The 23,098-nt window shown below is 39.8% G+C and overlaps 1 protein-coding gene across 1 annotated transcript in view; it reads right to left on the bottom strand.

Moving 5' to 3' along the window:
* Nucleotides 1-1,753: 1,753 nt before the first annotated feature.
* Nucleotides 1,754-23,098, bottom strand: part of KDM5B (lysine (K)-specific demethylase 5B) — an 85,347-nt gene continuing 64,002 nt past the window's right edge. Inside the window, exons 15-27 of the mRNA XM_011990514.1 lie at nt 20,418-20,599; nt 20,130-20,254; nt 16,338-16,488; nt 16,067-16,181; nt 15,034-15,389; nt 14,333-14,471; nt 11,164-11,343; nt 10,379-10,537; nt 8,030-8,515; nt 6,463-6,574; nt 5,548-5,702; nt 4,051-4,371; nt 1,754-3,516 (exon numbers count right to left, since the gene is read on the bottom strand). Coding sequence (XP_011845904.1) covers nt 3,379-3,516; nt 4,051-4,371; nt 5,548-5,702; nt 6,463-6,574; nt 8,030-8,515; nt 10,379-10,537; nt 11,164-11,343; nt 14,333-14,471; nt 15,034-15,389; nt 16,067-16,181; nt 16,338-16,488; nt 20,130-20,254; nt 20,418-20,599 — 2,619 coding nt within the window. The 3' untranslated portion in view covers nt 1,754-3,378. The remainder of the gene's footprint in view (nt 3,517-4,050; nt 4,372-5,547; nt 5,703-6,462; nt 6,575-8,029; nt 8,516-10,378; nt 10,538-11,163; nt 11,344-14,332; nt 14,472-15,033; nt 15,390-16,066; nt 16,182-16,337; nt 16,489-20,129; nt 20,255-20,417; nt 20,600-23,098) is intronic.

Raw genomic sequence — 23,098 nt, 5'->3', positions numbered from 1 at the left:
AAGATTTTTAAGTGGAATAAAAAGAGGCAGAAAGCCATTACAAAGGAGCTTCAGAGTACAACCCGAATCAGTAGAGAGCCATGTTTCACCCTCTTCCAGGTAGAGATCTGCTCTATTCTTAGGCTAATCTTGCACTAACACCCAAAAGACTGTGTTGCTTTGGATGGTGAGTATAATGGCAAATTAGGTGCATTTCAGACACTTCTGCCAAAATATCCAAAGCCTCATTTTCTTAAGCTCTTCACTGGAGAATGAAGCAGGGAAATTCCGGTTTTTACCAACCTCCATCACCACAAGTGGCATCTCTCCCTTAGGTTAACTCGAGATAGAAAAATGAATCCCGACCTCCTAGGATACTGAAATGAAGCTGTAAAGAAGTCAACTTCCTTTACAGCTAGTCCAAATTACATAACCTTTCTCCAGGATAGAGGCTCCATATAATCAAGCCCTTTATTCTATATAAGAAATCCCTGGGCCAGGCGCAGTGGCTCACGCCTATAATACCAGCACTTTGGGAGGCCGAGACGGGCGGATTACCTGAGGTGGGGAGTTCGAGGCCAGCCTGACCAACATGGAGAAACCCTGTCTCTACTAAAAATACAAAAAAATTAGCCGGGCATGGTGGCACATGCCTGTAATCTCAGCTACTCAGGAGGCTGAGGCAGCAGAATCGCTTGAACCTGGGAGGTGGAGGCTGCGGTGAGCCAAGATCGCACCATTGCACTCCAGCCTGGGCAACAAGGGCGAAACTCGGTCTCAAAAAAAAAAAAAAAAGAAAGAAAGAAATCCCCCAAAGTCTGATCTGGAAGGAAAAACAAAAAACAAACAGTATTCACTTAGGTGAGGTGGGAGGCACACCTCATCTACCCTTTCTTTCTTTACCCACTGACCCTCCTTCTGGCTCAGGCTCTAACTTAACACAGTCCTTCCCATCTCCCACCTCACAAAACTGCAGGACTACTGAGACAGAAACCGAAGTGTCAGTTTCCGTGTGCATTTCATCATTTTTCCCTACAAGTTCAGGAGGTTTCTCTGACACAAGCCAGCTTCATTGCTAACACACAATGAAACATGGTTTTTACATCCCATCAGTCTGTAGTCATTTTAGGGATACAACAGAAGGCATAAATTGGAAAGTAAATATATCTCTGTGTTCATTAGTGTGATGGTGTACAAAGTAGGAGGAATACTGTAGGAAAACTGGAAGACAAAACCCAGGCTTTGTTATTTACTAGTAGTACAGTATAGCTTTAGGCAACTGACATTCTCTTTAACTTCAGCATCATCACACGTAAAATGATGAGTGGTTCTCATCCAGGGAGGGAGTGGTTCAAATACATACATGCCTACCTTTTCTGCCTCACTCACAGATACAAAGATCTGACCTTCTCAAAGATGCTATTGTCAATGACTATGTACCACCCACAGGTGAAGAAGAAAAACTAGTAGGGATTGGGGCAGGGGTTGTGCTTACTAGATGGCAAAAGCTCTCTAAAGGCAGTGGCTTTATATTAGCAGCAGGGTCTCCTTTTAAGCTTAATTTCTCAATGGAAGGTGAGGACTGGGACAGTTGGCATCCTATCTCAATGTCAGGGGTGATGGAGGGGGTTCTAAGAATTTGAACACTGACAAGGCCAAACCACGATGATTCCAGATTGTACTCTGGAGACTATTCTTCTCTATTTGCCCCAGAACCACCATCAGATGAGGAGAAACATCACAACAACTGCAGAAAACTGCAGACAACTAGAAGTCATTCTTAAAGAGATTTAATTATTTGAAGTGCATAAAAGGGGAGAGTACATTTAAATCTCTGCTATATCACAAACTGCTGTTTTTGTTGTTGTTTTATTAAAGACCCACCAGTTTTACTCATCTTCAGGTTTATGGCTATAGAATGTGGGGAAAACAAAAATTCGCAACAGAATAGGAAAAAGCAAAAGTCCATTCATCAGAATATCTTCTCCAGTGCAGAACAGAGCCCTTTAAAAAAGAAAAGCAAGGAAAATAGCTATGGGCTATCCACAGCCGTAACGATAGCTACAGTTAGAAAGAAATGAGAAAGGAAACCAGGAGGCAGAGTCTGGCAATTCACAAGTCTCTTCTCAAGACATATACTAAACCCGGACCTCTATGAGGATTAATTTTCCTTAGATTTCCTTCCAATGTCTTAACCCTAAACCAAGTTCCCCTCTCAATTCAAATATAATAAAGGCATCATTTCACAAGGAGGATTGATTTGAGGATTGAAGTGATTTGCCAACATTCTGAGAAAGCTTATTTTAAAAGAGCACGGCTTTAAAGATAGGTTCTAGTCCTTGAAGACAGAGGGGTTCTTTGTTAGTGAGGGCTGTAGGCATATGGCCCACCAAACAGAGCAGGACACAAAAGAAGAATCCCCTAATGTTGTTTGCAGGCTAACATCCACTGCTACTGCAACCTGGTTGGGCAGAGGCAAAAGCAAGCAGCCCCTTCTGGCTGTGCAACAGTAGAGGGGCAGAAGAAGCTGTGCTCTAATGGCTCTAAATAATCAGCATTTAGTGTTCTGTTAGGACGAAGGATTTATTCCACAATATAAACTGTAACATTTGATACAAGCTACCAAAAAATAGGGGAGAAAGGAAGGGACAGGGAGAAAGCCAAAATACAGCTGTGGCAATTACTTACAGAGAGGTCTCTTTTCTACATCACTAGTTCATCAGTGACACTAGAAACTAGACATTTGTGTTCTGTACATCAATCAATCGCTAAAGCACCAACACACTGTTTGGAAGTTTGTTTTGTTTTGTTTTAATTCCAGCCACTGAAACCAACACAGAAGTTATTGCTCAGATAAATAAACCTAGTCTACCAGGAAAAAGAAAAGTGGATAAAGGAAAAGAAGAAACAAACAAAAACCCCCAAAGTGAAAAACTTAAAAATTTCCCCAATGTGGTAACAGAGTAAACAAGGGAGAGTTTCCTCAAATGAGGATTTACTGGAATTTCTGGTGGGTGCCCTTTTGGGCACTGGAAGTGAGTTGGACTCTTAAGCTGGTAAATCCCAGAGAGAGGTAAAATTTTAATGCTGTACATGAAAAGGTGCAAGCTTCAATGCCTTCCAAATTGGTGGGAACCCCTGCAAAAAACAGTCAGCTTTTCAAACCTCAACAACCACAAATAGCTCTTAAGGAAAAAATACAAAAAGTGTCAAAAATTTTTTTAGTTGTTTTTTCTTTTCTTCAAAGAGTCCTGGAAAAATGATCCCATAATGAATAGAAATAGCACCGTTTACAGGCTGGCTTGAGTACCAGTCCTGTAGCTTTGCTGAGATTTGAAGAAATCCTCTTGGTTGGAGTCCTGAATTACATTAAGTAGGGGGGTATCTGTTTTTGTGTTTTTACTTTCGGCTTGGTGCGTCCTTCACAGTACAGCGCACACAGATGTAGTCTTCTTTTTCTGCCATCTCTGGGGAGACACCAACACAGACCTGATGAAACCACTGATTGCAGCTGCCATCACACTGGACCCAGTCCACCTGGTTACAAAGAGCAGGAAGATGGGGTTTTCAGAGGAAAAAAATGGATTCAAAATTGGGCAGGCCAGCCTCAAGAAATTCAGGCCGTTTGCCAATAACGGCCACTGTCTCACCACCAGGACCTCTGGCACAACAGCTAAGCCAAATGAGTGTAGCTGGCCCCCTAGCCAAAGCAACCGAATCAAAGTCATTCTTCAAGTCGTGTCTGCTTTGGGGTTAAGACAGCGCTGCCCTGTGATAAGTAAGCCACAGGGCATCACATCAGCATCCCTCCCACCTTCTTAGCGCCGGGAAGGTGAAAGCTGGAAGAGCAAGAAAAGGAAAAAGGGAAGAACAAGAGTTTCTTCAAGAAAAGGGAGGAGACCCAGGAACGATGGTAAGAGCAGAGATATCAGTGGGGGAAGGGCTGAGCAATCCATTCAGATCAGCTCAAAGCAGATAAGCAGAGGAGAAAGACCCAGCGAGATGAGGTCTAGCTTACAGGGTTTCTGAGTTAAGGGAAAGCATGTCCTCTATGGCCCAAACCTCACTGACCTCATCTCCTTCTGGCTGCAGGCAGCTCACAGCAGGGCAGATGGCATCTTCATCCTCAGAGTCTTCCTGTTCAGAATAGGATGTGTCTGAGGGCAGGGAATGAGTTTCAGCAGAACGAACTAATTCATAGCTACGCTCTCTCTCTAACTTGAAATTGTTCATGTCCTTGGGGTGGCTCAGTTTGATTTTCTTCTTTTTGGGGGTCCGCATTTTCTTAACTCGTTCCCACCGCTCACTGGAGAGGCCCTCTCTTTCCAGGCGTCTCTTCAGTTTTCTCTCAAGACTGTTAATTCCATCTCGCTTCCCTCGGCAACAGTCATTCTGGGTGGAAGACAGGAAAGTTCAATTTTAGCCTATGGTTCACCTATTACTAAAACTAAAGAAGCTAAAGAGAGCACGTAAATTAGAAATCAGATGATCCCCCAATCTACACACAAAAAAATACTGCATCTTAACCACTCCCTTCCCAATCTTATAGAAGACAACCAGTTTGGGTTTAACATACTCCCTTTTCCCTGTCACTGTTAGTGCTACCAAAGGATCACTGGAAAAAGGAAAGTTGGCCGGGCGCGGTGGCTCAAGCCTGTAATCCCAGCACTTTGGGAGGCCGAGACGGGTGGATCACAAGGTCAGGAGATCGAGACCATCCTGGCTAACATGGTGAAACGCCGTCTCTACTAAAAAATACAAAAAAACTAGCCGGGCGAGGTGGCGGGCGCCTGTAGTCCCAGCTACTCTGGAGGCTGAGGCAGGAGAATGGCGTGAACCTGGGAAGCGGAGCTTGCAGTGAGCTGAGATCCGGCCACTGCACTCCAGCCTGGGCAACAGAGCAAGACTCTGTCTCCAAAAAAAAAAAAAAAAGGAATGTTAAAGATGTGATTAGCCTTCAAATTAGCCAACCAATACCAGAAGATGGAGAAGTGCCCACTAAGAGTCTTCCTTTCACCAAATCCCTGAATGACTGACTACTCTATAGTTTCTGTCTAGGTGTTTATGTCTATCCTTTGACTGATAGGCTCCTGAGGAACCACACTAATAATCTTCCTTCTTGAAGGATGTACACCCCCCACACCATATAGGAGTAAGGTGCATTAACTGAACACATTCAATGATCGTGCCATACTACTTGGTATCACAATGAAAAATGAAATTCTAAATGTCAACATCAGCCCTCATGCTATCTTTAGTGAAGTTCTTCCCTAATTTGGCTTCAGGCTTCCTAGCAGATTTCTATCCTAACTATATTCTCAGGGGCGTTAAATGTGATGGGTCAGTTAGTTCACTAGAAGGAAGTGGCAGCAGCCGCAGTATCCTTAACTATGTTAAGAAACTGGACATTAAGGAGTATCCTTCAAGTAAGTCAGCATTCAAAATGGGTCATCCTCAGTCTAATCACCCAGTGCTCACACCAGCTGCCTGGTTATGTTTGGAGGAGTAAAAGAAAGCAGACCCCCACCCCAGACTGTGTCTTGCCACAGAACCCTCTCAGACACTCACCTTCTCACTGCTGGGTCTCACTGGTGAGCTTCGGTCAGTCTGCTGAGCAGGGCTTGGCTTTGCAAGTAAAGTCTGGTAAAGTTCCTGAATTTCAGGAAGGGATACCTGGAGCAGCTGGGCTTCCATCAACAGTTCATTCACTTCTGGACTAACGCCTGTAAAAGACCAGACCAAATCAAAATGATAACAAAGGGTGTTTCACATTCACATTTGGGTTTATGAGACAAATAGAAGGACTGTCCCTAATACCATACTACCCTCTCCTTCTTATATTACAAATTATCTTCAGTTGAAGTGAGGTTTACTTAATGTGCCTAAAGCCACAATATAATAAACAGAGCCAAAACTAGATTTCCTAAGTCTCTGATTACTAGTATTAATTATACACTGAATCCCCTTCTCATTTAACTTATTGCTAACGCAGAAAAAACTGTACTTCTGCCTTAATGGCTTCTAACAGAAAGCACGGAAACAAACTGATGGCCACAGCATGAACAATCTGAGTAGATCAAGGAGGTCTAACCACATTACTAGACACACACTGAGATGCTATGACTAAGGATCAGGATTCTAGTAAATGTGGATTGTCCCTAAGATTCTCAAGTCTCCTAAGTAATGAAGCAACAAGGGAGCCCATGACTAGCATCTGACTTAACAGCTTGATGTTTATCAGTTGGTGTGGCATGAACCCTTTCATCCCTGAGGACAATGGATATAAAGCCTTCCTCTCTGTTCCTTTGCATTTATAAGCCTTCAAATAGGATCCCTTCCCTATTTTGCAAATATGTAATAGCTTATATCCTACATTACAGCATGAAGTCCTTTTTTATGGTACTTGATCATCTATAACAAAAACCTAGTAATACAAGATCACTCATTAGTATCCAGCCTTCAACATAACAACAAAATACAAACCATGGAGGGGGATACAACTTCGTCCAGTAGAGAAGGGAGAGTGCAAATATGAGGTTCTGTTGTCCCAGTCATCAGGCAAGGAAAATGATGTTGTGCCAGGAGGTTGAGATACCTAATGGAGGGAAAACGTTTTATAATAAAATCTCCTCAGGATTAAAAATACTCCCATTAGTCCAATGACAGTAGCTTGCATTACCCAGGCAGGCAACCAGGAAAAAAAAAAACCAAAACTTGATTTTCCCCTGCTGAAGAGTCTTCTGGCGTTTCAGAACTGGCCAAATCAACTTATATCTTCCCAAATACCAAGACTTTACTCTTTCCAGTTTTACTTGGACTGATTTCAGAGATGTAAAGAAGACCATTGGGAAATAAGCCACTTTCTCAGTGTGAGAACAGATCATACAGCCTTTTAATCCTTTTCTAATTCTCCTTATTGAGGGTTAAAATACAATAAACACGTATGTACCCCTTCGAGTAAATCAAATGTCAGAAATCATCCATAACCACTTTCCTATCTTCCTTAGTGTTTTATATTAAAAGAGCTAGGGGAAACACTCCTTTGACCATGGATTAATATAATAGTTGTGTCCTTTCCCTTTACTAAGAAGGGTAAACTCCTAGCACATCCTGGGTAAAGAACACCAATGACTCCACTTTGGGAGTGTGCACAATGCCACAACTCATCTATGCAACAAATATTTAATTCATCATCTATGTGTCAGGCACTATATTTCAGATACCTGCAAAGAAATAAAAAACCAAGGAAATAAATATGACAGACTGTTTTGGTTTTTTTTTTTGGTCTTCATCTTATCAACAATGTAATTCATATAATCCATGTGTCTGTGCTCATATGGCACAAGAGAGTTGTGGTATCTCTGGTACGGAGATGTTCAGCAAATTTAAAAACCATCAGATTAACCTCATAAAGATTGAATACTGCCTTCCTGATTGTACTTTTCTATTGTCTTCACATTCTTTTACTGCAGCCACCTATGGAAGATGACAGAAAACTCTGCCCATCCAGTGATGGTCAAAAGAATCTGGCTTTTGGCAGAAAGATCACACATGGTGTGTAACCCAGGAGCTTTCCTCTGAAATAACACAGTGCTCAAACACTTCTTCCAAAAAATATGTTCCCTTAAAGGGCAAAAAGAGATGAAAGGCAGGAAGTGCTTTCCCTTTCTACTAATTGACTTACATGAGAAGAAGCAGGGTAAAAAACTTTTTAGTCAAGCAAAGACTTAAAGGAACATCATAGACATATATGTAAGATATATATGGGTCAGCACACATATAAATGAAAAGATCATTGGTATCTGTGAAAAGCTAAATATGTGCTCTATATAAAGAGTGCCTGAGAAACAACTTCTATTAAGAGCAGAGGAAACTAAAAGAATATGTTGTACCTGCTGCATGGTCTTGAAGTGGGAAGCTACAGGTAAAGTGGGTGATATTAACAGTAAAGTGATCACCAAGGGAATAGCAACACCAAAGCTACAGGTTCGAGAGAAAGATACAGAGCTTTGCAAATTCCAACAACCCAATAAGGAAAGTCCAAATTCACCTTGTTTGTGTCTGACACCTGTCCTGCTGAGGCCTGCCATCTGCTATATAACAGTCCTGAGCCCACTCGATCTTGCACAAATTTAAGATTCCCTGACGAAAGCAGTTGCTGGGCTCTGTGCTGCCAGTTCACGGTTCTTTCAATCATATATCGAAGTGCATCTCCCTCAGGAAGGCGAACTCGGATACGCTGAAGGGAGGCGAGCAGGGGCAGAATTTTCTCTAATGGAGGTTTCTCTGACCTCCGACAATGGGGACAAAGCCAGATTCGGGGGCCCTGTGAAATACTGGGTACCGCCACACAACTGGTGTGGAAAGCATCCCTGCAGAGTTCACACTGAATCATAGGGGCAGCTGGGGCCTTCTGACATAGGCAGATTTTTATATCCACGTCTTGGACAGGTGACAGCAATTTCCCTTCGTTGGCAAGTCTGAGAGACTGCAAGGCTTCCATTTCCCTTAGGCGAGCTTCCCCGAGAGTTGCCATCTGAAAAAAGAGTTAACAATCAAGGATGATGTCCTAGATAACTTGGCCTTCCCCTAAAACTCAAAGTCCTGGTGGTTAAGAGCATGGGGGCCGGGTGCGGTGGCTCAAGCTTGTAATCCCAGCACTTTGGGAGGCCGAGACAGGCGGATCATGATGTCAGGAGATTGAGACCATCCTGGCTAACACGGTGAAACCCCATTTCTACTAAAAAATACAAAAAACTAGCCAGGCGAGGTGGCGGGCACCTGTAGTCCCAGCTACTCAGGAGGCTGAGGCAGGAGAATGGCGTAAACCCGGGAGGCGGAGCTTGCAGTGAGCTGAGATCTGGCCACTGCACCCCAGCCTGGGTGACAGAGCGAGACTCTGTCTCAAAAAAAAAAAAAAAAAAAAAGAGCATGGGATCCTGAGTAGATTATCTGTATTCAAATCCTGACTCTGCCTCAGACTAAGCTGTGTGAGTGACCTGGTGCCACGTATTCCATTATGGCTAAATTTCTGCCTGTGTAAAATGGAGGTGATAATAGTGCCCACCTCACAAGGCTGAGATGACAGTTAAGTGACAGATGCGGGATAGGACACTCTTTGCCTGGCACATAGCAAACAAGTTCTCAAAAAATCTGTCACAGTTAAAAAACCATTTCCAATCATCACATCTATCCCCTTTCAGATCCATCACGATTCACCAGATGAAGCACCCTTACAAGGGCAGGATAAACTCTCCATTATCTCTATTATTTAAAAAAAAAAAAAAAAAAAAAAAAAGATCTAAAAGCAAATCAGGTAAAGACCTTTGGTATATTTTTTTAAAAATCCACTTCTTTTGTAAATATAATACACAGGTAATATGTGTGGGTTTTATGATAACAAGGTAACTTCTCAAAGCTTAGAGATGGAAAGCAAATGACTAACCTTTGAGGTCTACCACAAATTAACAGATAATATGTAGGGAGAATTCTTAAACCAGGGGTCTACAGACAGATGGGCACAGACTAAAATCTATGAAAGATACTGCATGTAAAGTTTCAAACCAACATATAAACATCTCAGGAGGGTGACTGTAACTTTCAGTTAGTCTTTATAAAAACAAACCACAGATGGAATGGAGGACCTCTGATGGCAGAAATCTGTCTAGAACCTGACTGAATATACAAACATACACTAAAGACTTTATCTGTGTCAAAATACCTAAATAAATCAAAGCAACCCATGTCTATCGCAAGAGGTCCGGCAGTTACAAAGAAATCAACGGGAGAAGGTGCCCGGATCCACAGATGAACCCATTCAATCTAGTCCCAGTAGCAGGTATACAGTCCCACTCTAGAACGGGCAATGCTTCGTGCCATTAAAAGCATCACAAAACTATCCCTTTTTAATCCTGATAAGGTGCTTAATGTGTAACATTAGTTACATATTGCTTCGTCTCCTTGAAACTATCATCTTTGAATCAACAGTATGTTGAATCAGAGATTTAAGGTCTTCTAGATGAGTATCAAAGTATCCAGTAAACTTTTAAATGTACTTCTTAACTGTAAACTAATAAATTGGCACTGCAGTTTCATGTATCTATTCATATTAGTTTCAATATATTTAGTTAGCATTCCTGGATCAACCCATAGGCACTAACAAGACTGTTTCTGTGTCTGCCAGTCCCTGACTGGGAAGCCTACCCTGAATCTTTCGCACTTCTATGCATCTTACCATTCAAAACTCGTAACACTTGACAATTTTCAAAAAGTCTTTTTAGTAAAACTGAACATTTTCAATTTACTCTACTTGCCTTCTCCAAATTCCTATAAACCAGAGAGGGTCAGAAATTATTCTTCCCAATAACACAGAAAGGAGAAGAAAAAAACCCCTACATACAGCTGAAGCAGTCTCTTTGCTTTCAGTTAAAGCTCTCTCCAGGTCACTCAGACTCTCTAATTTGGTGCTTTTTTTCTTTCCATTTGGCAAGGGCTCCTTTAACTTTCTCTGTTTCCTTTTCAATCCCAAAAGGCCAATATCACATCGAGGACACAGCACCTAATGTGGGACAAAGCACAACGAACGGTAAAATAAATTTCAGATAAAGCATTAGGTAGGAAGTCCCAAAATAAAAGCCTAAGTAAAAAGGATGTGCATTTCTTAGTATTGAAGATTTTCTTTGGAACGTGCAACCCTCAGACTCTCCTTTACAAAAGGAGGAGGAAGACTCTTATGAGATTGACTGATTTCCTGATTCAATTAAGTAACAAGTAAAAAATGTGATATATACCAACTGATCCCAGTCATGATGCACAAGCAACAGTTTACAGAAAATACAAAAAGTGCAGTTAAAGCACTTTTAAAAGATGGGGGAGATCATTTATCAGGCTTATGAAATTCAGGTGGGTAAAACATGGCCAAGTTTAAGAGTCCAATTTCAACACAGAGGAATTTCACCCAGTAGGAAAAAATTTTCTTCTTTAAGATACTGTTATCCTAAATGAACCAAGAAAACATTTAAAGGTTGCTTCACCAGAAGATTAGAAGAATCTCCCTGGCTTTTCTGGAAGAACAACTCACAGAATATAGATTAATCTGTGATGTCATCTTTGCATGTGATGAACTGCATGTTTTACCAAACTAGGAGATCTAAGGTCTTGCAGATGAGCTGGTTGTAAACTTACCTCTAAGAGAGAATATGGAGAATTCTCAGTCAAGAATGTATTAACAGCACATTCTTTCCAAGCCTGAACCTCAGCTACTAGGGATTCCAGTCTTGGCAAAGAATTCAGATGTACCGGGATAGATCGGCCTCGTGTAACAAGTTCTATGAGTGTGTCTAACACTGGCACACGTCCTCCAGCCTAATAAATCAAGGAAAATTACAGCAGTTTAGAAAAAAGAACACTTCTACGAAAACCAGGAAAAGCATAAATCAGATTGGTTCACTGAGTACTTCAGATTACTCCATGATCTCAACATGCTAAATTCACAAACAACATGCTAAATTCACAAATGTCAACCTGCCAGCTGACCAATAATGTTGGGGGTAGAAGTGACACTTAGAGAACCTAGTTTGGTCTTTTGTTGTTGGTGGTGTTTTTTTATTTTCTTTTTTTTTTCTTTTTTCTTCTTTTTTAAGACAGAGTATCACTCTTGCCCAGGCTGGAATGCAGTGGTGCAATCTCAGCTCACTGCAACCTCTACCTCCTGGGTTCAAGCAATTCTCCCACCTCGGCCTCCCAAACTGCTGGGATTATAGTGAGCCACTGTGCCGGGCCTAGAGAACCTAGTATATGCTAGACTCTAAGGATACAAATGTGAACATGGCATATACTGTGGTCCCTTTGTTCTATTTACACCCTTCTAAATTCACTCATCACATTGATCCCTACTGATAGTTTGAAAAAAATTTCAGCAGAAATGAAGGTTTGTAGAAACTCAAGACTTTCATACGGAATTATACAAATAAAAAGCAACAAAACAATATTTTACCCCAATCCACTCACCAATGATTAATTAAAGCAACTCAATATAAATTATTCAGGAAACTAAAATAAAAGTTGAGACAGCCCAGTGGTTCTCAAACTTTAGCATACATAAGAATCATCTGGAAGGCTTGTTTAAACAGTTTCCTTAGTCCTATCCCCAAATATTCTAATTCAGTGGGTCAGAGAAAGGTCCATAAATTTGCACTTCTAACAAGTTCCCAGGTGAAGCTGCTGTTGCCAATGCTACTACTGCTGGTCTGGGAACTGTATTTTTAGAAAAAGATAGCCAAACTAGAAGGAGAGTAAAAGCATTAGGTTATGGAGGATGAAATGCATTGGTGTTGCTCTAATACAATGTAAAACTTAGCATCACTGATGTCAGGTCATCCAGGTATGTCTCCTGTTGTGATGCAATATAGAATATACAGTATTACCTGACATTTTAATGCATTATATTAAAAAATGTTTAACTTGGATGCACCAGGGTTTTAAAACTAACTTCCAATTTATAGAAAATACAGAGAATGGAACACTCCACAAAGAAACAACCAAACAAATCCAGAAGGTGGAGTATACCACAGGATAACTGTCTAGTCAGTGACATGAGAAAAACTGGGGTAGGGAGGAAAACACTACAAGATCAAAAGAAACTTAGAGATGCCAATTAGGTGCAATGTGTGTTCCTGGGTTAGACAAACAGCCATAAGGGACATTTTTGGGACAACTAGGGAAGACTGGGTAGGTTATTTTGCTGCCTTTGATATTTATTCTTAGAGGATTAAAACTGTTAGGGCATAAATGTTCTGATGGACACTTAAGAATGTGACTCATAAATTAATGCTATTCCTATGGTATTTAATTTTGAAATCTGAGTGCTTCCTATGTGTAAAGCAGAATACTGCCTAACATTTTAAAATAAATAATCCACTAAATAGAAAATAGTTCCTTGTTGTTAGTCATGTCTATTAGTCCTTAAATATATGATTCAAAAAAAAGGTAGGCTACTTTTTCAGGAATGAAGCAAAACTTGCCTTTTGCCCTTAATGGCACTGTTACAAACATAGTAAAAGTAGCATATACATATAAAATATGAAGGAAATAAACTCATCCAGAAGCATGCCCTTGCTTTCTGATTTTATATGCCAGCCTCTCCTTATTGCTATGAGCTCACCTTCTGGCTGCTAGCAATCATGGAGTAAAAAGGAGGACCATGACTAAAACTAATTACTACAGTACCAACTATCATTGACAAGTGCCTACATCTAAAACTCTCATTAACGAAGTTTACATCCATAGTAAATATTTTGGTTTTTTTTGTTTTTGTTTTTGTTTTTGGCTTGCTGGAGTCAGTCCTTAATTATGTAATCTCCTCAAACAATATATCTTCTTTTCCCTATTAACAAGAACAGATGCCCAGATGCAAACATTTGTCTAGAATTGTCCTGTTTGGTACTTCTTGTTAGCAACTAGCCAATTAGCACCACTTAAAATTACACAAATATTCAGAAAGCCAGATAGTATTTTTATTTCTAGAATTTGAGGACTTCAACAAAACAGAACTTGAGACTTTTTTTTCTCAATAGGTCAGTAACACCTATTAGTTTATGATGATAAGAGATAAGGGAAGACATCCCCCATCAAACACTTTTCAAATTAAGTCATTCAGTCAGTCGTCTGAAAACTGGGAAAATCATATTAAATAATGCATTATTTTTGTACCTTAACAATGCTACAAGTGAACTTAATTATTTTTTTAAACTTATATACAGGTCAAAAAGTATGACATCTAGCATAAAACCACAAATACTTGGTGGAAATGACTTTGGATACTTTGGATAATTACTTTGGAACTGGGTAGGTTTTTATTTCTTTTTAGGGTTGGGAGGGTACTTTGAAGTCACTACTTCATGAAAATTCTGAGCCTTGGGGCTTAGTTTGGGCATTTAGTCATATAACTAGATTTGTTGAATCTGCTATTACTGATTGTCAGAACTTCAAAGTTGTGGACAAGCCAACAAGAGGTAATCATACTTATCAAAGAGTAGAGAACTACTTTCTCTCACTACTTCATTGTTAGTTCTTTTGCTTCAATCTGCAGTCAAGTACTCAAGTTTGTTATGAAAGACTCCCCAGCTCCCAGAAAAAGTTGGTGACACTGTCTAAGCTTTAAATATTTGAGACAACTGGTCAGGATAATAGCTGGTAAGTACATCCAAATAAATCTGAATAGAATTAGTCTTCTGGTCAACCCCTAAAATAGTGAAACTGTGCAGCGAGATCCAACATATTATTCTTCACAACTTTCCAATATTGCTCTTTCTGGATGCACTTACACATTCCGTATATACTTTTTAAAACCAACCTGCAGGGCCTCTACATCCTGAAGCCAGTCTCTGGCTCTCTGCACTGAGTCTTTCAGAGCTGCACCATTGGGCAGATATGCGGGGATCTCTTCGATTTCCCTTACTGCCGTAGCAAGGCTATTCAATGAATGCCGTGGCCTACAAAATGCAAACAAAGACTTCTTAGTATTTTATATGATGGTTCATTTTTCTTTAAATGGTTACCAAAAAGACTAGCATTTCAAAGGAAATTCAGTATGGCAAAGAAATTTTTTCAAATGGCATTGTCTGTTCATGTTGAAAATTATCTGCACTGTTTTCTTGCAGAACAGTGCCTACTGACTCTCACACATTTCTCTTTAAGACTCCTTGGAACCGTATTTATTAACTGTGAATTTAAACAGCTTCACCTATTTGTAAGTATTTTCCTCTCTCAAAGACAGGACATTAACAGGATCCAGGGAAATTTTATTAAACCAACTCTAGAAAAGGTGTATCCAATTGAATTATTCATTTTATAATCAGTAAAATAAGAAAAAATTAACATTCTTTTATTCAGGTCCCAAAGCAGCTCCAAATATCTCAGCTATTTCTACATGTCTTCCACATGCATAATAACCGCAGCTACTGAGCACATGCCATACACCAATTGTTGTGCTCTATGTTTAAGATGGAGAAAACTGTCCAACCTTCCCAAAGAAAGAGAAGTCTGCTTTTTCACCTGGCCTTGAGGAGACTCTTGGCTTTGTCGTCCCAGTGCTCTGACACTGTGAGCAGTTCCTGCAGCCGGGCCATAGCCTTCTCCACTGCTGAATACGGGGCCAGCCCTACCCCTAGGTCTATGAGACGTCTCATATCATCTAAAGTAAGGGAGCTGGGGTCTAGGCAAGCTTGCTGCACCTCTTCCAGCCAACGGGCCTGTTCCAAACGGATACGCATCTCAGCAAGCTGTGGAAGTTCAACATCAAATTCAAAGCTGACATCTAGCAAGTCCTGCAGCTCCGCAGCACTAGGCATTTCCTCAGACAGTAGTTTCTGACTATGCTGTTGAAAATCTTCTACACGATTCAAGAGATCCTAAAAAAATACACAGGTTATTGCATTAAAACAGTAATTTTCAGTAATTGGCTTCTTTCAAACTTAGAATCTTAAATTCATATTCACTGAGATACTCTAACATCTCATTTAATTTTAGTAATAATATAGGTAAATAAGATAATACATAAGCCAACTGACAGCAAACACTAAGCAACTATAACGGAGACCTTATCCCAACTCGAACTAGCTGAGGTCACTTTCTTTCTTTTTTTTCTGCAACCTCTGCCTCCCAGGTTCAATCGATTCTCCTGCTTTCAGCCTCCTGGAGTAGCTGGGACTACAGGCATGTGCCACCATGCCTGGCTAATTTTTGTATTTTTAGTAGAGATGGGGTTTCACCAGATTGGACAGGCTGGTCTTGAACTCCTGACCTGGTGATCCGCCTGCCTCAGCCTCCCAAAGAGCTGGGGTTACAGGTGTGAGCCACCATGCCCAGCCAAGGTCACTTTCAAAGGAAAAATTTTCAACTTTATTTCCCCTCTGTGGGCCTACTATTATAATCTGTTTATATACACATACCACTCAATGTATTATTAAAAGCATCTGCAAAAAAATGTACATACTAATCACCAAAGATTACTTAGTAATGTCAATCAAGTTTATATACAAAATACAGCATTACCAAAGTATTCTCCCACACATCCCTCTATGGTTACCTTTAGCAATGGTGTCTGACTGAGGACACATGGAAGAGCATACAGCTGTGTTACAAACTGCCGGAGCTCATTCACTGTCAACTGATTTTGGGATTTCCCTCCACCAGATCGGTATCTATAAAGACAAAGGCCCAAGGAAGCCATATAAGAATATATATATAAATGTCCACCACACCCAGGTGGTCACAGAAATTCAAGACAGAAGGAGTCACAACAGGTTTCCAAACATAGGTGCCAAAGAATCCAAACTCACGCAGTCAGAAGCACATACCTAGTTTGCCTTTTGCCATTAAGCAATTGCTGCGCAACAGAGGCACACTTCTCTGCATCCTGTGTGACTAGGCGAAGGTGTCGCAAAAGATCATTGTCTGGGAATTTCTTCATTTCAGATTCTTCAATTAAAGCCTTGAAGCTGACAAGGCCTAGGAATGAAGAAAAAGTCACATTTTCTGTAATCATTATGTTTATTACTACTGGTATGAAATTCAGAGGAGATTGGTTTTGTCAGTTCTTGTCTAGAAATATAACTTCAAATTCTTGCAATGCTTTAAATTATTAATAAATTTGTTGATTTGATTTTTCCAGGGTGGTGGCTGAACATGGAGTTTTGTTTTTTTTTTTTGAGACAGAGTCTCGCTCTGTCGCCCAGGCTGCAGTGCAGTGGCCAGATCTCAGCTCACTGCAAGCTCCGCCTCCCGGGTTCACGCCATTCTCCTGGGACTACAGGGACTACATTCTAGCTGGGACTACAGGAGCCCGCCACCTCGCCCGGCTAGTTTCTTTGTATTTTTTAGTAGAGACGGGGTTTCACCGTGTTAGCCAGGATGGTCTCGATCTCCTGACCTCGTAATCCACCCGTCTCAGCCTCCCAAAGTGCTGGGATTACAGGCTTGAGCCACCGCGCCCGGCCAAACATGGAGTTTTTTAAACTAGAGTTGAACTTAAATATAAAAATGCTAAGACCTGACATGTTTTAGGGCGGGTACAGTGGCTGACGCCTGTAAATCCCAGCAATTTGCGAGGCCAAGGCAGAAAGATCAGTTGAGGCCAGGAGTTCAAGACCAGCCTGGTCAACACAGCAAGATCTCATCTCTACAAAATTAAAGAACTTAGCCAGGCATGGTGGCACACAACTGTAGTCAACTATTTGACAACCTAAAGCAGGAGGATTACTTAAACCCAGGATTTCAAGGCTGCAGTGAGCCATGACCATGTCACTGCACTCCAGTTGAGATGACAGAGCAAGACCCTGTCTCAAAAAAAAAAAAAAAAAAAAAAACCTGGCATGTTTACAATAGACAAAAAGAAGAAAACAACTGACTTATGAAAGCAAAGTAAATATAAGTCTTACTGTGTGGCTTGAACCACTTCTTCCTCCGTATTTTATTCTATAGTTAGTGAGTAACTAGTGTGCTCAGTTACTAAAGCACAGTAGACTCAGAGACAATGATATTGCTCCTTTCCCCTAAATAAAAGGGGGTGGAGTTATGTGTTGGGCTACAGAAATGAAAGCAAGTGAAAACACTCTGAAAGAGAAATGAACTGGTACAAACAGACACACAGACCAATAGAACAGAGAACCCAGAAATAAAAATGCACACCTACAACTATCTGATCTTCAACTAATCTAACAAAAACAAGCAATGGAGAAAGGATTCCCTATTCAATAAATGGTGCTGGAATAACAGCTAGCCATATGCAGAAGATTAAAACTGGACCCCTTCCTTATACCATATACAAAAATTAACTCAAGAGGAATGAAAGACTTAAATGTAAAACCCAAAACTATAAAAACCCTGGGTGACAACCTAGCAATATCAGTCAGGACATAGGCACAGGCAAAGATTTCATGAAGATGCCAAAAGCAACTGCAACAAAAGCAAAAACTGACAAATGGGATCTAATTAAAGAGCTTCTGCACAGCAAAAGAAACTATCATCAGAGTGAATACACAACCTAGAGAATGGAAGAAAATATTTGCAAACTGTGCATCTGACAAAGATCTAATATCCAGCATCTATAAGGAACTTAAACAAATTTACAAGAAAAAAATATTAAAAAGTAGGCAAAGGATATGAAAAGATACTTTTCAAAAGAAGACATACATATGGCCAACAATCTTATGAAAAAAAAGCTCAAAATCACTGATCATTAGAGAAATACAAATCAAAACCACAATGAAAGGCTGGGTGCAGTGGCTCACGCCTGTAATCCCAGTACTTTGGAAGGCCAAGGCGGGCAGATCACGAAGTCAGGAGTTCAAGGCCAGCCTGACCAACATGGTGAAACCCTGTCTCTACTAAAAATACAAAAATTAGTTGGGCATGTTGGCGTGTGTCTGTAGTCCCAGCTACTCAGGAGACTGAGGCAGGATAATTGCTTGAACCTGGGAGATGGAGGTTGCAGTGAGACGAGATCACACCACTGCACTCCAGTCTGGGCAACAGAGCGAGACTTGGTCTCAAAAAATAAAAATTTAATAAATAAATAAACACAATGAGATATCATCTCACACCAATCAGAATGGCTATTATTAAAAAGTCAAAACGTAACAGATGCTGACAAGGTTGTGGAGAAAAAGGAACTCATACACTGTTGGTAGAAGTGTAAATTCGTTCAACTATTGTGGAAAACAGTGTGGCGATTCTTCAAAGATCTAAAGACTCAAATATCATTTGAACAATGCCATTACTGGCATATACCCAAAGGAATATAAATCACTCCATTATAAAGACACGTGCATGTGCATGTTCACTGCAACACTACTCACCATAGCAAAGACATAGAATCAACCTAAATACCCATCGATGATAAGACTGGATAAAGAAAAATGTGGTACATATACACCACGGAATACTATGCAGCCATAAAAAAGAATGAGCTCATGTCCTTTGCAGGAACATGGATAGAGGTGGAGGCAATTAGCAAACTAACACTAGGAACAGGAAAGCAAATACTGCATGTTCTCACTTATAAGTGGGAGGTAAATGATGAAAACACATGGATGTGTAGAGGGGAATAACACATGAACATATACAGGGGAACAACACACAGCTTATTGGGAGGGTAGAGGGCAGGAGGAGGGAGAGAGTTCAGAAAAATAACTAATGGGTTATTAATAATAACCTGGGTGATGAAATAATCTGTACAACAAACGCCCATAACACAGGTTTATCTATGTAACAAACTTGCACATGTACCCCTAAGCTGAAAAGTAAAAAACAAAAAACAAACTATATTTTCATAAGAAAAGAGAGAGAGAGATAAAAAGGGTAGTAGTGACTTTCAAAGGTAATGACAAGTGCCAGGGACCTTAACCTTAATTAGAACTAAGAAGTGATAAACTACCATTTCAGAGACTCCTGATTTAGTGTCATGCTGCCTTTGTCACAAGATGTTTTGGTTGTTTTTTTTTGTTTTTTTTTTTAAAGAAGATTTCAATGTCTTTGTAAGAAATGTGAAATTTTTATTTCTGAGACAAAAATAAAGGTTTCCTAACAATATCGTTTTTATTAAGTAAGTGATGTTGCACAACTCATATACCGAAATTTCACTATGATGTAAGGGCATCTGCATTATCCACTCTTGGTTTTAAAACCTTCTCTGCGGCCGGGCGCGGTGGCTCAAGCCTGTAATCCCAGCACTTTGGGAGGCCGAGACGGGTGGATCACGAGGTCAGGAGATCGAGACCATCCTGGCGAACACGGTGAAACCCCGTCTCTACTAAAAAATACAAAGAAACTAGCCGGGCGAGGTGGCGGGCGCCTGTAGTCCCAGCTACTCGGGAAGCCGAGGCAGGAGAATGGCGTAAACCCGGGAGGCAGAGCTTGCAGTGAGCTGAGATCCGGCCACTGCACTCCAGCCTGGGCGACAGAGCAAGACTCCGTCTCAAAAAAAAAAAAAAAAAACCTTCTCTGCTGGTGCTCTGTAAACCTGGCTACATAGAGGGGATAACCAAGGATGAGGTCAGGCTGTTTCAAGAAATGTTTTGTTGACCTTAATTTGGTTACATCACAATGAGCCTCAATTTGCCAATCACCAAGTCACTTTATGTACCACATACTTTTCTTCTTGTTGATCTTTGCCTCCAAAGCTTCATTCACATTCAGGGCCCATTCGTTGTAAGATTCTGCTCGAAGCTTCAATGCATTCATCATAGGGTAGAGATCATCCAGCGTGTATCTATACCTGGAAATAATACCACCACACTTAGCTTTGAGACGTGTAGCTTTGGAGAAAACTAGATGTTTTATATTTAACATTTCAGCCCCAGAACTGCGATGTCATTGAGCTTTTAGTAAGGATCAACTGTTTTCCATAGGAAAAAAAAAAAATCATTCTTCCTACTTACCGCAATTTATATTTATAAGGCGGACAGGGACACAATTCTTTCACATGATGCAGGCAAACAAGCAGGCCAGGTTTACAAGAACAGGAGATGGCAGACATGAAGCATGTAGTTTTGCATTTTACACACTGACGTTCATCATCTGGCAATAGCTCAAAATCCATTCTTTCCGAATCAATCACTCCCTAGAATAAAGTATACTTTAGAGAAACCTCCAAAGGATAATATAATCCACCAGTCCAAGACAAGCATGCAGTAGTACTTGAGTTTTTAAAAAAAAAAAAAAAAAAGCCTTACCAAAATAGGGATGCATGATTTTAAAACATGTGGCATACAAGAAACAAATGACCTAGCAAATATAGGCAAGTTCATTTGTCTAGGGAGATCTCCTTTTTCAGACAAGGCAGGTCCTTATGTTTGGTCATTTTGATCTGAGTATGAACACAATAGGACTGTAAAACTACTGAGGTTAGTTGTCTGTTCTACTCCAAATTAGCCTTGTCCACATTTTGGGTATAGATAAGAGCAAAAGAAAGGAATATGCTTCCTACTTCTGAGGAAATATGGAGAATCTATTAAAAGGACAAAAATAAAAGGAAAGAACATGGGACAAGTGGAAAAGACTATTATGCAGAAATTGTTGAGTTTCGGAAGATGCTGAGTGGTCTCTTAGCCTTTTACAGGAAGTTATCTGAAAGCATATCATTACCTGAATAGTTAGAAAATTTGTGCAATAGGAAAGACTAAAGCCATAATAAAACATTTCATCCAAAAAGACTGCCAGGAACAATAAGGTCTTGAACCAGTAAATTTCAACATAATCTGTACCACCGAACATCTAGAGAACCCTTCTTGGATATACCTTTTGTCATTCAACGATCAAACTTCTATCACCATTTTTTCCCTATCTAAAACTGGATCCTAATCCAGTCTTGAGAATGCCAGTCAGTTTATGAACCACTGGGCTTCTTTCTTTTATTCTCTTACACTGTATTTTAACCTTTTAACTATTTCATATCTGCCAAGTATATGGGCCAACAAAGATGAGGAAGGTAAGGAAAATGCTAATTAGACTTTGGTTTTATTTTTGAATTGGTCATTAAAAAGGACTTCATGGGATGGAGAGAGTTAAAATTTTTGTTTAAAATAAGATTAAGGACCAATTCTATGGATTTTAGTTGAGAATGAATCATGTAGTTCATACCCAATTTTAATGTGTAAATTCCATACCTGGAAAAATTCTCAGAGTTCTAAAAAATGAGCTACCATTTTTGATGTAAGACTTTGATGTAAGTCACTTAAACCCTCTGGACACTATTTTCCCCAACTGTAAAACATAAGGGGGGAAGGTAGGTGACCTGCTGTTAAACTATAATGGGCTGCAGAGAGCCAATATTCTGGGATTCTACCCAAAGAGGCACATTTAAAAAACAAACGAACAAATAACAACAACAAAAAAACAGTATTACTATTTGCAGATATTATTATTACAAAAGAATCCATGAAAAAGCTACTGGAAATTAAGTGACTTTAGCAAGGTCTCAGGAGACAAGGTCAATATACAAGTCAATTGTCTCTCTAAATACTAGCAATAAACCATTAGAAATTCAAAGCTTTTAAAAGTACAATTTATAACAGTGCCAAAAAACATGCAATATAAAATCATACTATGTTCATGAATTGGAAGACTCAATATTATTAAGATATCAATTCTCCCCCAAACTATTCATAGTTTCATGCAACGTCAATCAAAATTCCAACAGGAATCGATTTGGCAGGAATTGGTAAGTTGATGCTAAAATTTACATTAAAAAAAAAGTAAAAGAGATAAAACGAATTAAAAAAAAAAAAGTTGGAAGACTCATACTACCTGATTTCAAGACTTCTTAGAAAGCTACAATAATCAAGACCATTTGGTATTAGCAATAGAATAGATGCACAGATCACCAGAACACAACAGAGTCCAGAAATAGACCCATACTTATGTGGTGAATTGATTTTCAACAAAGGTGCCAAAGCAATTTAATGAAGAAAAGACAGTCTTTTCAAGAAATGCTGCTGGAAGAACTAGATATCCACATGTTAAAAAATGAACCTTGACTCATATTTTTGAAAAACAAAAATTACTTGAAATAGATGAAAGACCTAAATGTAAAACTTGATGACTTTGACTTTGTAGGAGAAAAATCTTTGTAACTTTGGATTAAGCAAGATTTGTTAAATAGGAAACCAAAAAACCATGATTCACACAAGAAAATAATTAACAAACTGAACTTCATCAAAATGAAAAACTCCTGCTTGCTGAAAGACACTGGTAGGAAAATCAAAGACAAGCCACAGATTGGGAGAAAATATTAGCAAAACGCCTATCTGATTAAAAAAAAAAAAAAAAAAAAAAAACACTGGTACACAGAACACATAAAGAATTATTACAACAAACAAATTTTTTAAAAAATAAAGGGCGAGCCGAGTGTGGTGGCTCACACCTATAAACCCAGCACATTGGGAGGCTGAGTCAGGTGGATAGCTTGAACCCAGAAGTTTGAGACCAGCCTGGGCAACATAGTGAGACCCTGTTTCTACAAAATATTTTTTTTTAAGGGGCAAAACATTTGAACAGCTACTTCAAAGAGACATATGTACATGTGGCAAATAAGATAGTGAATAAAAATTAAAACCACGAG

The sequence above is a fragment of the Mandrillus leucophaeus genome, unplaced genomic scaffold, assembly GCF_000951045.1.
Source record: "Mandrillus leucophaeus isolate KB7577 unplaced genomic scaffold, Mleu.le_1.0 Scaffold38, whole genome shotgun sequence".
NCBI classification, from domain to species: domain Eukaryota; kingdom Metazoa; phylum Chordata; class Mammalia; order Primates; family Cercopithecidae; genus Mandrillus; species Mandrillus leucophaeus.
This window is presented reverse-complemented; position numbering and strand designations above follow the sequence as displayed.